This window comes from Danio rerio, chromosome 16, assembly GCF_052040795.2.
Source record: "Danio rerio strain M-AB ecotype USA chromosome 16, GRCz13ab, whole genome shotgun sequence".
Classification (NCBI taxonomy): Eukaryota; Metazoa; Chordata; class Actinopteri; order Cypriniformes; family Danionidae; genus Danio; species Danio rerio.
Window position 1 is genome coordinate 24,159,201 of NC_141036.1, and position 18,664 is coordinate 24,177,864.

An 18,664-nucleotide genomic window follows, 5' to 3' on the forward strand; every position below is an offset into this window, starting at 1 on the left:
AGTGTCCTCAGCAGTAAATACATGGGGAACTTTGAAACAAACATTATTATAAGGGAAATAATGAAACAGTTATGGTAAATAGAGTTAAAAATGACATTTTAAAATAAAACGTTTTATTGAGATTGATTGTTGGTGATTGTAAGGGTGTTGGCCAGATTGAGTAGCTATACATAAACAGGAAAATTAAACTGTTCAAAAAAGATTAGACCTTTAACACAATATATAAGTAAAATTAAGACTTTAAGGCCTAAAATACTGTTTTTGAGATTTCAGACATTTTAAGACTCTGCAGACACCCTGCTTAAGTATTTAAATAAAATATAAGTAATAACCTTGGGGAAAAAACACTGTGTGACCTCATGGCCAGTGATATTCATAGATTTTATTCCCTAAGTGTGTTACTGTAAAGCTCATAATTAGCAGCAGTCAGAAGTGTGGGCACACCTACTCATTCTGTATGATTACTATTTTCTACATTTTACAATAATAGTAATTAAAGCTGTGAGAAAACACTAATTGGAAGAATGGAAATTGTGTAACGACTGAAAAAGTTAAAGAAATGTTACAATTTGGTGCTTCAAAGCAGCTGCTCTTTACCTTGATAACAGCTTTTTATAAACAGAGTTCTCTCAGACAAATGAGGTAAGCAGCTGTTTTTAAAGCGATAGCTCATACAAAAAATGATTTCTACAGTTAAGCATAAAAGAAGATATTTAAGAACAGTTCTGAATCTGACTGCCATAGCAAGAAGAAAAATAGCTAATGTTTAACAGTAAGGAAACTCTAAAGTTTGGAACAAGTGGAGAGTGAGTAGTTTTGATGACACCTTTAAATTTAGGGGTGAAGTATCCCTTTAAAATGTACAGTATGAGATCTGTTCAGGATGTGCTAACTGCCAAACAATGGGCATATTTCAAGGTAAAACGGAGGCAGCAAGCAAGGACAGTTGCAGTTACATAGTGTGAAGACTGTTAAAACATCCAGTCTGGGAAATAATAACTGAAATGCAGAATGTGCTGCCAGCATAATGCTAAAGTGGTGGAGTGATGCTTTACCAAAGATACGTTTTAACTTTACAAGCATTTAGGTCATTTATTTACACAACAACAGTGTTTTTAGCATCTTAAAAGGAGCGAGTTTGTACAGATAAATTGTGTTGTTTTTTTACCCCTTAAGTAAAAAGATGACATCGCCAACTACTGTCATATGTACATAATAGAGTGTTTTTAGTCTCTTAGTATTCTTTTTTTTCAGATCTGTGAGAACAGGAATCAATCAGAACTATTTTAGCATTTTAATATTTTCTACTAGTTTAGGGGTCACCAGAGATGCAAAAAAATATCAAAAAAGCCAATTAGTCCAAAATCTCATATTTGGCCACAGCATACAAACATTTCTGCGGTAGTGTCTTGTGTTAAAGCTGGAATGAACTGAAACACTTTCCTTGTAATAATATCTAAAGATTCGTAAAATCTTAAAACAAGCTATATGCAATGAAATAATCTGAAACCAACAAAAAGATCACACTCCACTAATATATTTATACATTTTAAATAATAAACTCCAACATTTGGAGGTTTAAATCTTTGTACTGGAAAACAAAAATAGCGAGGAACCTAATCTTGTGATTCAAGTCTTTTTTTAAGGCCTTACATTGTGGGAGGGTAAACGAAAGCCTACTAGGACCTGCAAATAGGATGCAATTTTTTATTGAATTAATATTAATATTCCCACATTTCCTATTCAAACGTGACCTTAAATTTATGTACATTATATTTTCAATGACATTAAATTATGTTCTTATTTATGGAATGTAAAGACATTACGCACACAATAAAAGTTTTTTGCTGTTTGTTTAAACTACTTATTTAAAATGAACTAAAACAACACAATCCTTGAGATTTTTGTTCAATTCATTTACATTTGAACAAAATAAAATTGTAAGTTAACCTAATTCCTTCATGTTGTCCTGACACAAATCGAATGTGTGGACCCCAAGATTTTTTTACAGTGTAGTAGCTTTATTCTCTTATGCAAAAATAATAAGGACAAAGAATCAGGGGAACATTTTAGTTGTTGTCTTTTTTTATTGCCGAGGGCTGTTTTCTGTCAGTATAACATCCCAACAAAGAAAGAATGATCCGCACACAGTCACACCCACACAAACAAAAACCCAAAGCAAGGGCATGCAGGACTGAAAGCCGAAGAACAGGAAACCAGCACACCAAACCATCACTATTACCTGAGTCCTACAGCCAAAGTGCAAAACAAACTCTTCAAAACCAACCAACTCTCTAGCAAATGCACTATTCAGTCCAAAAAGAACATCCCAAAATGTCAGAGTAGTTTGTGTTAGTGTGCGTGTACAATGTGTGCAATACAATCTCGCTTTTTAACAAATGGAATGCTTGTATCAGGTTTTTTTCCTGATACCTCTTTAAAGGGTCAGTTCACCCAAAAATGAAAACGGTTAATGATTATTCACCCTCACGTCATTCCAAACCCACAATGTTCATCTTTGGAACACAAATGTTGATATTTTCGATGAAACATTAGAGCCCCTTTACTGTCTTTAGACAGTAAGGGTCCTAACATCTTCAAAGTCCAGAAAATAACCCAAAAAATAAACATCCTCACAACAGACCACATCCCCTCTGATGTTCAAACAGAATATTATAAAGCCACGTGAACACTTTTGTGAAAACTTGTGAAAAATAACGACTTTATTCAACAGTTTCCTCTGTTCAGTGTCAGTATAGGGCGCACGCCACACTTGGTTGCTCTGCTGACAAATACTTCGGATGAGCCTGTGCTTTGTTTCAAACAAAGGAATTTGCGCAAACATCAGGGGTACACATCAATGCACTGCGCTGGTAAAAATGCACCCTATACTGACACTGAGGAGAACAAACTATTGATAAAAGACATTATTTTTGTTTTATGTGAGCACAAGAGTATTCGTGTTGCTTTGAACCACTAAAAACATATAGTATATTTTTTGTTGACGTCTGTATCATTGCTGTCTATGCAGGATGATGAAGCTCTAAGATCTTAATTTGTGTTCCCAAAATAAACGAAGGTCTCTGGGAATTGAAATGACAAGAGGCTGAGTAATTATTGCCAGAATTTTCATTCTAGGTCAACTATCTCTTTAAACTTTGCATAGTCTAGAACATTTTGCAACAACAATTCGCTCCCAACGAAACCCTAAACTTCATCCTCACTTCTTAAACATCTTAAACATCTTTATTTATGTTCTCAGAAAATAAAGTATTGAACAGTTATAGACTGCTGGTTGCTGCCTCTTGCTTTAAAAAGTGCTTTGAGTGTCTGTTACTTCTTTTTAAGTCTCTTGTCTTCATACATGGCTGGTTTTGCCTTGCACGCGAAGGTTTATTGGGTAAAATACAGTACATTCACGGGGTTGACTCACAGTTATCTGACCTTTGGGATCATGGCTGTGAGGCTGATTTGAAATCAGCGATTGTATTCATCAATGCTAGGTCTGCAACACTGATTGTACAATCACTGATAGTAGGCATTTCCTCTGCCTTCTCAGAAAGGGAAAAGGCTTCATGCAGGAGGTATAAAAGCATTTTGATACATTTTTTTTTTTAGGAAAACGAATGAAAAGAAGCAGAGAAGATACAGAGGCAACAAGAGGATGAAATAAAACACTATATCAACTATATACTTCAGCAAAAATAATGTTTGGAGCAAGATGTGTGTTGTTTAAATTCCAAACTTTATACAGTCGTTGGATTGACAGATTGCAGATTGAAATGAGATGGTCGTAAAGAGAGAAAGCGGGAATGTATGAAGGTGGAGTGTTTTCATCCGTCACTCACACTCGTTCTCTCCAAGCACACTGAACATGTTGAGAGTGAGGCCCTTCCTGTCAGCCTTCACAGTCTCGTCTTCATCATCTCCGTCGGCATCCTCGTCGTCGTCTGCGTCTCGATCGTTGTCCTCTTCCAGCTCTGAGCTCGACTCACCGTCTTCTTCTTCTCTGTCTCCGCACTCATCCTCCTCTTCCTTTCTTCCCTGTAGAGCGATGATCTCGGCCAGGTCTGGATGTGATTCCCAAGCATCTAAAGAGATATTGTGCTTAAATTTATTTTTATATCAGCTTCAGGGGCTTTTATATTGAGAGCACAGAATTAGTATTTTACGATAAATAAATGCAAATATTTAGCAAAGTTTGGTGGAGGGAAAAACATGTATACCGTTTTCAAAATTCAGAGTTTGTTTTAGAATTGCACTGTTGCTTTAGTGTGGACGAATTGGACCATTACTCACATTTTATAATTTCATTAATGGTAAGTTTACACAACGCTGTTTTTTTAATTAAATATTGAAAGAATGTAATGTATATCTGTCTTCTATTTACATAATAAAGGCATTTTGCCAGCCTAAAACTCTGAAAACTGAACATTTAAACTGCAGATCATTTAAAAACAATAACACAGAAACATGCGTTCACTTTGTAGACATGTATGAGTTCTTAAGCCCTGCTCGCACTGTGGGATTTCAGCCATGAATTGGTCATATACAAATTTTAGAAATCATTAAGATTCTGGAAAACCCTGACTTAAATCTGTGATCTTTAATCGTTGGTTTGACATATTCATAGGCAGCCGCTTAATGACAGTTGTAATCAGATTTTTCCTCCACGGGAAAATGTCCAAATAGTTTTTTTCTTCTGGGTTTTATTATTTAAGCACACTGTGTGCAAAAATGCTGCTATGTTTTCTGAGACAAATCATTTCAGAACGCGGGATAGTGAAAGTGTCACGTATGGTTGACATCTAATTCCAGGTGAGTTTTCTTCTGTGTTTGGCACGTCTTCATTGTCGTTCAGGCTGACATTAAGACAGCTGTGATGTTACTGTGTGACATGGGAGCCATGTTCATGCAATCATTTAGATTTATAATATATATATATATATATATATATATATATATATATATATATATATATATATATATATATATATTTTTTTTTTTTTTTTTTTTAAATAATAATAATAATTAAAAAATAAATAAATTGCATAGTGTGAGCCGATGCTTTAACCAAAGACAATTCTCACTAATACAAATGATTTCTTGTTTTGATTGCTTGATGTTGGCTCAACATCACATTTCAAATTAATAGAATATCCTGGAAAATGCTGTACAACTTTATGAATATGAACAATCCCACTTTGCTCCTGTGAAATTTTAATTTTTTTCAAAATATTTCCTAAGATAGGAGATTTTTAGAACACACTTTTAAACACGATAGCTTTATTAACTAATTGCTTATATCTTTGGCATGATGACAGTATCTAATATTTTACTAGTTATTTTGCAAGACATATTCAGCATTTTAATAAGTATTCAGCAATTTAATAAGTGCAATTTAAAGGCCTAACCATGTTAAGTAGGTTAACTTAGTAACACGGGTGTAAATCCCGGGGGAGATGGGGAGGACATGTCCTCTCCTATCCGAGGATTGTCCAATTACTGATGTAATTGTCTATGAATCTGCTGTATTAGCGATTAAAATTACTTATCTAGTTAACGTTAGCTTGTTACTAAAGCTAAAGCCGTTTCCCATGCATCGATTCATTTGTGACGACTTGGCATAGTGTTAACTTAACATTAACAAGCACAATTAGCATATTGTTCAGCTGTGTATTTGCCAAATGAGCACTGCTACACTGAGCACACTAACCCCACTGTATTTTTTGTATAATTAGTTTCTATTCTGTTTTAAGTGACTCAAATAATTTGAAATTAAAATGTTAACCTTTTTGAATTCTTTGTTTTTATTGTTGTGATTATTTTTTTGATATTTTTGCTTTATTTGTGTAAAAGCACTTTGAATTGCCATTGCGTATAAAATGTGCTACAGTATAAATAAACTTGCCAGGCAGTGTCATGTATTGGATAAAATGACTGAGAAAATGGACATAAGATTATTTTTCAGTGCAGCTAAACGTCAAATACAAAAAGTTTACATATTAAGCAATTTGGCTTTCAGAATGAGTGCTTATGAAAATACTAATTTCACAAAATCAATCACAGGCAGAGGAGAAAGAAATGATTGAGAAACAGGCAGGGCAGGGTCAGTCAGATGTACAGTGTCTGGTAAGGGTGTCGTGCTTTATTGAAGGGATAATGACAATTCTTTTGGGGGGTGAACATTTTTTTAATGATTTCGGAGTTATGGCTGTTTAGAAGATTTCACAGGCTCACTGATTTACAATATGATCGGTCATTTTAACGTTTTTAAAGTTAGTTATTATAAGTATGGAAAATGTGTTTTTCTGCATTTATTCTACTTCAGGAGTCAGACTGTTGACTGCAAACAACACAACAAACAATGCCATAAATAATTTTGAAGAAAAATTTGCTTTGTCATTGAACCTGAGAAAAACTTTAAGAATAATAATAATGATGTAGTCTCCATGCTATAATAATAATGATGATGATAAAACCATTTTTAACTGCGGGGACATATCTTTAATAGTACAATTCGGCTGTATTTTGTGTGTCCCCTTCAAAAAATGTTTGAAAGAAATTTTATATTTATTGTCAAATCAGATTTACACCCATGCTTAGTAAGAAAGGTTAACTAGGCAAATCATTGGAAAAGCGATTTGCTCTGTAGCCAATCAAATATAAATATAAAAAACTTATGGCGGCTAATAATAAAGTGAGAATATTCGTGCTTTAAACATCACTTAGGAAATATTTGAAAAAGAGTTTAAATTTCACAGGAGAGCTAATACATTAGCCTTAAATTGTACTTGTGATAATTATGTAAATGATAATAACTGATAATAATACAGATTTTCAAAACTTGTAACTGTAAAAGTTATTACATGTTAAAAATTGGGCAGACCATTGGAAGTTAATGCTACAATATTCAGAAGAGATGGAAATGACAATAATGTAATAACTAAGTGCTGAACGTAATGAGGAAATCTACAGGGGTTTGAAGTCTGACCTTTACTTTGACTGTATCCAGGCGGTCGCAGACATAAGCACAGCCGCCCATCGATGGCCAAACGCAAAAGACTGTTGGCTGCTCGATAAACATCATTACGGGCTGCTTTAGCCGTCTTATACCCTCTCCTCTCAGCCCAGGCTGAAAAACATGAAACAAGTGAAAAACAGATGACAAACCACAAAAAACAGAACTCCCTTCAGTTTAATGAATAAATATGAGCTGAAAGATGCCACACCTTCACACACGTCCCATGCCGTCCAGTCTTGTGTGCTGGGGTCATGTGGGGTTTCGGGACTGTGGTCAGGATGGGTCAACTTCAATATAGACAGATAGTTGGTCCGTTCACACAAGTGTCCGACTGAACTGTAAGGTTCCTGCAGCTGAGATACTGGATATATACCAGCCAGGACCTGTTTTAAAGATCAATCACACCCACACAAACATGTAAGCAAACACACAGACTGGATGATTTAACTGGGGTAAAGATGGAGTATCGTGTTTTTACCTGTAGTTGCTTGTCCACCCGCGAAGGGAAGACAAGCCCGGGACAATCACACAGTTTGACAGTGGGAGTGAGGTAGTATGTTTGGAAATATTTTGTGTGGCCTGGAGTTCGAGACACGCTTACAACCTTCCTGCCGACCAGACTGTTCAGCACTGAGGATTTGCCTACGTTAGGAAAACCTGGAGAAAGAGCAGAAAGACTCCATATGAATTTTAACCAATTTAATTAATACACTTAGAAGAAACTTCTGTGCCAATTTCAAAGGTTACATAGACACGCAGTTAAAAGGTTTTCCTATACTTCTATATATCCAGGTGAAATGCATTTTAAATGAGGAAAAGGAAGAACTTGATTTGGTTTATTAGTAATTGATTTTGGTTGATTAAATAGATTTTGGAGGAATTTGACTGTTTGGTTGCTATTTGTCCCACTAGTGAGGTAAAAATGCTGTAGTGAGGGAAGGGGGCACTAATATTTTTAAATAAAAACATAGGGCATTCGTTCTATAAAAACATTGATGTGACAGGACAGAATCAGCCGAATGGTTTCTGAAGTGTTCAGACAAATACTGTCTGCTCATTTCCATTTCCAGCTAAATGCAGTCAAATTAATTGTGCTGCATTTCATAATAAGGATGAACAAAGACCTAAAACATACAGCCACCTGATCTTAATCCAATGACCTTAACCCAATTGAGCATGAATTTCACTTGTTGAAGACTAAACCCTCTAACAATCAGAAACTGAGAGCAGCTGCAGTAAAGGCAGAGCATTAAAAATAAGGAAACCCAGCATCTGGTGACGTTCATGAGCTCAAGACTTCAGGCTGTCATTGCCAGCAAATGATTTTAAACCAAATATAAGAACTTCAATTTTCATTATTACATTTAATTTAATAAGAATTTACCTTTACCCTTTCCTTTATTTATATTAGACATTTTATTTTTAGTTATTTAATTTGTCCAATTACTTTTGAGCTCATAAAATAAAGGGATTGTGCTAAATGAATGCTTTAATTCTTCACAATTTTATCCAATCGTTTTCTTTAAGTATGCACCTCAACTGCATCAGAGTAGTTTGATTTAAAATTCATTGTGGTAATGTATAGAGCCAAAAATCACAAAAATGTTGTCTCTGTCCAAATATTTATGACCCTAACTATATATATTTATATAACCACATATCAATAGAGTCGAAGAACAAATTATATGTAAAAAACTATATTAAATCTAAAGTAAAGTGTCATACTTATGTCATACATAATGTTAAAATATCATTTGGTATAATAAATAACCCTTCTAAATGACTAATAGGTAAAACCTGGGTGGATATCTGTGTCTGTTTAGTTATCAAAATTATTCTTTAAATGACTGTAAATACAATATTTGTTACTTTCTCAGAAAGCTTTTTTTGCCTTTCTCTGATTCCATAGTAACATTAATCTAGAAACAACAGGTTGTTACCTATGCATCCCAATGTTAGCACCCCATCTTTATAAAGTTCTTGCGTGGGGCTGTTCATCTCCATGGCAATGTCACTATGATGCTCCATCAACACAGACTCAGATCCATCATCAGCCCGGTCCCCTTCATTTCCCACAGCAACTGCATCCCTCTGGATCTTCTTCTCCCAGCTGCTCAGATCCACTAAAACAACGGTCATCATCATTATCACTCTGTACCGGTGCTCATTTAGTTATCAATCAGGAAGTCATCTAACCTCTTCCTGCTGTGATCTCCTGACACACTCTCATGATATGAATCGGCCCTCCAGCATGATTCCATCCGGCTTTCTTCCTCATTCTCTTCTTCTGGAGAACTGCAGGACAGAAACATGAACTTTAATTACAGAAGCACCAATCAACCACAAACAGCAGTTTGACATTTTTTTGTTTGGATTCAGCTAATCTCTGTTGCAGACTTGCACTTTGAAATTGCACTTCAGTGATTTTACAGCATGAAGTGTGATTCCAAAACAGAGATACTCACGAAGAAAACAAGATATTCTGCATTAACTTAAAATAATGAATTTAACATATTGACCTTTGATTAGGGCTGCATAACATATCGTTTCAGCATCGATATCACAATGAACAAATATGCAATAGTCACCTCGCAAGATCTGCAATGTCGAGTTGAGATTATAATTAACTAGGAAAGAATTTGTAGCTTTAGCAATGATTAACTGTATTAATATAACAACGAAGACTAGACAGCGTTATTTTACATTTGATTACATCACTTTTTATTTGACCTTAACACTTTTAGAATATCCAGAAAACCATACAGCACTGTCCATTTCATTTGCATCTTTGTTCTAGCGAATTCATTTATGCTTGTAATTTGTTTATTATAATTTTTTTAATATATTTTAATATAGTAATTTAATATAGTATATTTTAATATAGTTTAATATATTTGATAATAAACACAGTACCTATGCACCCCCTACAAAATGTTCACAATCAATGTAAAATTATATATTATTTTCAAATAGTTCTTTAAATCATCTTGTAAAATTATAAATGCAATATAGCAGAAAAACTAAATATTACAATATCAGTACTTTTGATCATTTCATACGTCTATAATTCCTTAATGCCATTCGTTCGTTTTCCTTTGGTTTAGACCCTGATTTTTCAGAGGTGGCCACAGCAGAATGAATCGTCAACTACTGTAGCATGTTTTATGCAGCGCATGCCCTATTCCTCAATGTTTTCAACATTAATAATACCCTGTATGGATAAGATTTACAGGCTTCAAAAAGTAAAACAATGAGCAATATGTTCATTTAAAATTTTTGTCATTGAAAATGTTTGTCTAAAACCTGAATAAACATCTATATCTAATGTACACACATATGTGATTTATTTATTATCCTTATGCATCTATTGATTTTATCATTTATGTGGATTATGTCTGTATTTGAAAAATCTGTCAATGATGCTATAGAAATACTGAAAGAAATTCCAAATACTGAATTAGGGGTGAGATGTTTTATTTAAGTGTTTAAAAAAGACAGCTTTTAAGTGGTACACCCCATTTTGAAAAATGAATATTTTTATCCATTTCTCTGTGAATATAGATGTATATAACAAATGTAAATATTAAAATAATATGTTAGTCACCAAACATCTTTAGAAATTGAAAGATAATATAATTAAAATCAAGCTAATTATTGCAAAAATAAATTACAAACTACAAAATTTCAACTAAATCTTTTAATTATTTAGTTTCTCTTGATTTTTCCTCTTTTTTAAATTTGTATTTAATATTTTTCTATATCATATGCATTTGGGTGAACTAGTTTTTGGACCGTTATGGAAAGTTATTTTGTTAAATAAGCTGCAGATTTGGCTTTAGTACTGACTAATCTAATGTAAATACACAAATATAATATTGTAGAGCTTCCTATAAAAAAATGAATTTAAAAGATATATTTTGTAAGGGGTGTACTTATATATGCTGAGCACTGTATATTAAATCAATCAAAAAAAATGGTCAATCAGCCATAATAAAAAAAATAAATAAAGATAGGTGTCTCACTAATTTGACTTATGTCACATTACAGATAAAGCAGTGATAGTGGAAAGGCTCTCTTACGGGTGCTGTAGGGCTGTCCTGGGTGTGAGGTGAAACAGACACAGTGCAGGTGGGGAAATTGTTTCGTCAGATAGTCTTTCCATGCCAAAACCAGCGGAGCAGGGCACAAGTCTGCTTTATTGAGTACCAGGATAATGTGCTTCTTCAGCTCCTCGGTGATATAGTGATACAGAGCAGGAGGAAACTGCAGCACCTACACACAATGAGCATTCTTAATTCTGCTGAACAGCACTTAACTAGATTTCATATCATTTTTCTTTTGCTCAATAATATAGTGCAACAATGTAGTGCTGTTTTCCAAGATCAACTGTAATGCAATCTCTGGCCCCACCTAGTGGAAACTTTGTTAGTCAATTTTGCATAATTTGAGAATCTCACATTTAGTGTACTAGCTATGCAATTTTGATGATCTTTTGAAAACTGCTAAAAGTTTCAACAGGCATTAAGCGTCCCAACACTCACTGGGTGTCTGATATCCACTATGAGCAGAATGACATCAGACATCTCAATTACTCTCCACAGCTGCCTCCATGTCTGTGATAGAGAAAGAGAGTCAGTTAGAGAGCAGTTAAGAAAACTTAAAGCAGTTTATTAATAGTTGTTATTATCTATTCAGACTCAGTAATGATCCCTTAAATCTGTTATTCACATTCTTTCAGATTAGCCAACCTGTCTGTAATTCTTTGGCCTGCTTTAGGTATAATAATTTAGCAACATGAGAGGTTTTTGGCTCTGGCGTTTTATGGTCTCAATTTGCCACATTAATCAAAAACCTTCTGGAAATGGATAAAACAACAGATTCCCTGTGAAGTAATATTCACAGAGAAATTGTTCAATTCTGTTCTTTTGTAACATCTAGCTGGAAGTTTAAAAGTAGTTAGAAACAAACAGAGGGGTTTCTGCAGTTTTTTATGAAGGTTTATGCAAATGTAATTTAAATATATTTAAATAAATGTATTTTAAATATGTCAATCTAAGAATTTAAGACTCTTTTAAAGAGCAAGTAAAAAAATTAAGGCAGCACAAAACTATCAGGGTTAAAACAGCGTTTATTGTATAAATTTCCTGAAAAAATTGATTTAATAAGATGAGACTTTTGTGTCTTATTTAAAACTTGTTTATTTTTTTGAGACTTTGTTTCTTGTTTAAAAAGTAGCTAACTACAATTTGGCTGGAGGTGTGCTGTGTGTGAATTATATAATGAAGAATAGCTTTATTTAAGCAACAACTGAAACAGCAAAGACTAAAAGATTTAGCAAAAAATATGAATTAGTTCAAACTAATTCCTATAAAATCTGAAGTTTCAAATTACATCCAGGAAACAAAGTGCTTTAAACAGCGTTACATTTTACAACACATCAGAAAATTCTGATTACGAACATAACTTTTTGAATGGTGATAAGAAGATATGGTAAAATCTCTTTGTATATTCTAGGATGGAGCTATTCAACTCTTTAGACTTTTCTAATGTGTTGTCTAGTGCAAATGTGTGCTAACATATCTACTAGAGGTTTAGTGTCATCAAATAATAATCCCAGGTGCCTAGATCAAGGTTAAAGAGCAAGAGAGATCAGGATTTTACCATTGTCGACCCCAAGTTGCTAAATAGCCTACCTCTGTCTATTAGCATAATTTCTACACAACATCTCTTCAGAGTGAAACTTTTTAGAAATGGCCTATATATCCGAGTCATCCTGAACATGCTTTCTTTGTTTCTGCATTTTATTTTATTTTATTTTGATTTAAGGATATTTAGATATTTGCACTGGAAAACAAAAATACTGAGAAAGGTATTATTTGCATGCAACATTAAACGCCGCAACTTTATTAAACTAAAACTTTCAACTTTTTTTAAAGACATTTTCAAGACCCACAGAAACCCTGCAGTTTGTTTGTAAAAATTATAAAAATAATATTGTTGTGCTTTTGTAGGCTACTGGCGATAAACAGCAGTTTTTAGTTTTCTACATTTAAACTAGTGTTTCATAGCGGTGTTGTTTCAAACATCACAAGACTAGAGAAGGGCAACAGCTCATAAACTAGTGAATTCAAACATTTAACAGAGTTTGTGCCTCCAGCGTCGTCTGGCCAAACAGATGCTCAAGAGCAATAAAAAAGCCATTTCATTACAGCTATTCACTCAGCAGCAATCAAATGGTTATTGATTGAAATGGTTATTGAAAAAAATATATTTCTCCAAGTATTCTATAGTTGTGTATTTGCTGAAAGAACATGCTTTACCTCCAGATTGTGCTCGAAGTGGCTGAGGGTCCCAGGTGGGTTTTTAGAGTGAAGAGCCTCCAGATACTCCAGAAATGACTTCTCCTCTTTCCGCAGTAACTCTTCTCTCTGCATGCTGTAATTCCATGAGGGCCGCCGTGGGAAATTCAGTCCTAAGATTAGGCAAAGTGAAAGTGAAATGAAGAGATAACAACGTTGACAAAAACTAATATATAATATATTATATATATATATATATATATATATATATATATATATATATATATATATATATATATATATATATATATATATATACATATATATATATATATACATATATATATATATATATATATATATATATATATATATATATATATTATAATATATAATATAATTATAATATATAAATTGTTTCTAGGATTTTTCAGAGACAAAATTTGCATCACATACATTTTAGGTACAAAAATCTGTGGACAAATTACAACTTTTAATCAGCAAACATGCATTATATGGATATAACGTGAAAGTGCAAAAAATGTTTACTGTTATTAAATAAATGCCATTTTTGTTGTATTTCAAATATATATATATATAATATAGGAATGGTTTCCACGAAAATAGCAACTGTTTTCAACACTAACAAAATTATTGAACACCAAATATTAGACGATCATGTGACACTGCACATTTCTGGCTCTAGATTAAATTTAATTTAATGTGGACCACAAAATGGGATGTATATATTTACTGATCATGTGGTGATAACCCTTAAATCTGAATCTTTAAAAACACATAATGGTTTAATGCTAAAACCTCGAAATTCTGTTATTACACTGTACTGTATATTACAATGCTGGGATCCAGGGTCCCACTCTTAACCATATGTATACACACAAACAAACACACACACACACACATATATATATATATATATATATATATATATATATATATATATATATATATATATATATATATGTGTGTGTGTGTGTGTGTGTGTGTGTGTGTGTGTGTGTGTGTGTGTGTGTGTGTGTGTATGTGTTTGTGTGTATACATATGGTTAAGGGTGGGACCCTGAATCACAGCATTGTAATATTCAGATTTCAGGGTTATCACTACATGATCAATATATGGTCATATATATATAACCAGAATATACATAAAACCTATATACAGTGTATACCTGTACATCCACTTGTCAATTTGCATTCACTAATTCTGTTTTTAAAATATAATTATTATCGGTTTTTGGTCTTCTCTCTATAATTCTGTTGAACTGTAGAAACTGTCATGAAAACAAATTCCTTTTATTTGTGAACATACCTGGCAATAAAGCTCTTTCTGATTCTGGTGTCAAATTTTCTGAATTTCAGTGACTAAATAGCTGACTTTCCATGACCTAGAATGATCGTAAAAATAAGCTGCTGTTGTGGTTTGCATATCAAACTTAGTTTAGCTTGAATATCATATTGCAAAACTTAAATAGCCTCTTTGAGAACAAAAGATAATGTACCTCAGATTCTGAAAAAGATCTGAGGTTTTTACTGTTTGCGTGGCTGCGTGCAAAGTGCTCCCCCTGCTATATTTGATAGCTTAATAGTAGTTTTACAAACTACTTTTTTACTGTTTAGTCTTCAAAGAGGCCATTTTAAAGCTAAAACTCTTAAATTTCTATTTTCCTAAAATGTCAGCATTAGTTAACAGGTCTGGGGACTGGAATTGACATAAGTAACTGCCAGTTAGTGAGAATGAAAGTAATAAAATGGTGCTTAGAATAAATAAATTGACATTTCATGACTTGAATAAACAAAAAAGTAAAAAAAAAAAAAACTCCTCTGACTTTCATTGTCATGAATAGACCTTTTGAAATTGCTTGATAAACCAGAAATTTATGTGATAATTCTGGAGATGTCTAAATTTACTTTTAAATTTATTTATTCATTCATTCATTCTCTTTTCGGCTTAGTCCCATTATTAATTTGGGGTCGCCACAGTGGAATGAACCGCCAACTTATCCAGCGTATGTTTTACGCAGCAGGTGCCCTTCCAGCTGCAACCCATCTCTGTGAAACATCCATACACACTCATACACTGCTGACAATTTAGCCTACCCAATTCACCTATAGCACATGTCTTTGGACTGTGGGGGAAACCGGAGCACCCGGAGGAAACCCACGTGAAGGCGAGGAAATACTTTGGAACTTTTGGACTTTTTTTTGTGTAAACAAAACAGGAATAATAATTAGCCATTACATGAAAAACAATGGAATTCAATATTTGGGGATTTAATGGATACATTTTTTAAACTTTATAAACTTTTATTGTATCTAAAAGATATTCCAATCATTACAAAAAAGATATGCATCATTAAAAAAAATAATAAAATAAATAAATTCAAAGGTATCTCCTTTTCCCATTTACAGGAAAGGGTTCAAACAGAGGTCATTGACTCATATTTTTTCACAGTCACAACATGCCCTTTGCTTTCAGATGCTGCAACATTTAATGGTGTAACATGGAGGAGAATTTTGGCAAGTTTTAGCAAGCAATTCAAAAATGAAAGCTTATCATCATAACGATATTTGACTCAGACTCCCAGCTGAGAACCACCACTTTAAATGACTCAGAATCATGAATACCTTTGTCCTCAGGATAGATCTGATTTATATCCATCTCAAGCTCCTTTTCTACCACCGGCTTAAGGATTTTCTCCCTTGCTGTTTTCTTCCTCTTCTCCACATCCTCCTTGCTTTCTTTCTCAAAGTGCAGCCGGAATCTGCAAAACAAGCCAATATGAGCTGAAGAGGACGATACAGGCCTCTGCCAAATTATCTTATGTTTTATGAATGAGACAAGGCTGGACTGACTGTTTCACCTGTCCCGGCTCACCTGTTGGGGTCATATCTGCCGTCTCTGGTGCCAGGCTGATGGTTGATCCTCCTGATGTCTGTCGTCTCGCTGTCTGATGTATCCGACTGTCTGTCTCTGCCAGGTCCTCTCTCCACGCTGGCATTTCGGCTGCTGTGACCTGACCCGGTTTCTCCTGCACACACATAAACAAAAACTTTAAAGAGTGAGGGCTTATCTTGAAGACTTTGAAAGCAAAGCAGCATCAGTCTTTTAGTTTGTGACAATACTTCAATTGGAATAGTTCCATTAAAATTGCATTTGCAAGCTCTCGTCAACCAGCAGGGATAGTTTACCCAAACGGATAGTTCACCCAAAAATGAAAATCTGTCGTTCATTTTAACTGAGGTCAGTCAATATACAAGTTACTTTTCTTTTATTCAGCAGAACACTAAAGAGATGTTTAGATGAAATTATTATTATTAAATTACTATTATTATTACGTTTAAATCACAGACTCAATAAATGTCCTGAATGTTCTGGTGCAATTTCACATGTGGAATGTAGTGCTCAATTGTATATTATAATGGTACCAGTTAAACCTTCATGCATAATCTTAAACAGCAGGACTGAATTTTTAAAACACTGATTTTTGTCATTATGTTACAAGAAACTTGTGCTTAATATTGTTAAACAATTTCTTGCTGATGCTGTGGATTGAAGTTAATGACATTGTAAATAATGTGTAGCTTCATTCACAGACCAGTCGTTTCACTTCATAAAACCTCATTGCATTGTCATCAGCCAACGGTATTAATCGTGTAATTCCTGTTATTGTTTTTATTTACTTTCAAAGTGCAGATAGATGTTGACCTACATTATATGAATCACCATGATTTGAGCGAAAATTCGATGTTGCTTTAAATCATTTTAAGTAACACATGCAGTATCATTTTTTAAATTTTATACTGAAAATATTACAGTAAAAACATAATCCCATTTATAACACAATGGAGTTTAATGCAGAATACAGTAGTCAAGCTGCTCCTGCCTTCAGCTTCATTTGCTCGCAGATGACTTGTGCATTGACCTATATCTGTCAAGTGACAGCATTTACATTTTAAACGTCTGACTTATTTACACCATTTAATTGTATCACTTTATTTCAGGTGGATCGTCAAAATGACGATATCTGTCAAAGGCTTTTTCCCACTCTATTCAGATGGGATGGTGGGCCAAATCAAAGGAAACCATGGGCCAACTTTGGCCCGCGGGTTCTACTTCGGGCATCTCTGCTATTGACAATTTTGAATGTGCAGCAATATTATGTGCAAATTGCAATGTAAACTAAATATGTGTGTTACATAGATAAGTGAATATGTGTAATACATAAATATGTGTAGTACATAAACAGTGTTATTGTACTTATTCTACAATCCCTAAACTAGCAGCTTATGGATAATAAAATGAGAGTAAGCTGTGACAGGTAATTGCAAAATTACTGACATAAAGAATTCAAAAGAATGTTTAAAAAGAACCACGAAAATTAAGTATCACTCTCATTTGTTTGTATTAAGACCTTAATACTCTTTCTGTGGAAAATAACCCACGGTGCTTCTGCTGTAATAATCATGTAATACTCTGATGAATTACAATTATTATGCCAATAAAATTAGATTGATGACGACACATAATAATCACTTTAAAGCCGCATCACTGCTTCATCAGCAGCAGTTATTTTAAGTAGTTTTTCTGTGTACTAGAGCCGAATACTTAGGTAGTTAATTCAGCCTGCTTTAGCATGTATTGATCGCTTTGTTATTGTGTTACGTAACTTCACGCTGAGTCTGCGCACTTACATACCGCATAACACAAGCGCCAACAACAGCAAAACACAAGCCGCTCAAAATGCGGTGAATAATCATCATCATCATCATCATCAGGCCTTTCAGCGTCATTTCGCAGTTGACAGATTAAAACGGAAATCTGGTCCATGAAGACAAATAACCGTTGGGGCGCGTGACACTCGAGTTGTCACGAGCAGTTGTTTATACTGTACACAACCTCCATAATAAGCGCAATGTGATGGATTTATGCTGTTTTATTAATTAAATTCAGCGTCTTCTTTCGTTTCCTAGTCAGACATAAATTTGACAGCAGTATGGTGTCAAGTTTGGTCACAAGCATCCACAAAAACTTAGCAAGCAAAGTATTTAGAGCAGCGTAGTTGATCGGCGACTGATCTAACATGGAGGGACATGGTCACATTACTGCACACTGAAATATAAATCATAAAACAAAAAATCACGTGGCTGGCGTAGAGGGTCTGCGAGCGCGCTAACTCGGCTAAGCTAGTTACCCACCTCTCTTTCTCTCGCGTTTCACCTGGAGCTGCTTCTTTTTCTGTTTGTTACTGAAAGGCTTTCTGCGCGGCATGGTCGCATTAATCAAAAAAGAAGGACGAAATAAGGCGCGAGGACGTATCCTC

At 34.1% G+C, this 18,664-nt stretch overlaps 1 protein-coding gene across 1 annotated transcript; it reads right to left on the reverse strand.

Annotated features, from left to right (window-relative positions):
- Positions 1 to 3,724: 3,724 nt before the first annotated feature.
- On the reverse strand, positions 3,725 to 18,664 carry gnl1 (G protein nucleolar 1). Its single transcript, NM_001077253.1, is given in 12 exon segments — positions 3,725 to 4,091; positions 6,995 to 7,135; positions 7,233 to 7,407; positions 7,503 to 7,681; positions 8,965 to 9,147; positions 9,221 to 9,319; positions 11,104 to 11,296; positions 11,566 to 11,637; positions 13,345 to 13,496; positions 15,969 to 16,105; positions 16,219 to 16,372; positions 18,540 to 18,664. Coding segments are annotated over 12 exon segments (1,809 nt in total). The 5' UTR covers positions 18,613 to 18,664; the 3' UTR covers positions 3,725 to 3,840.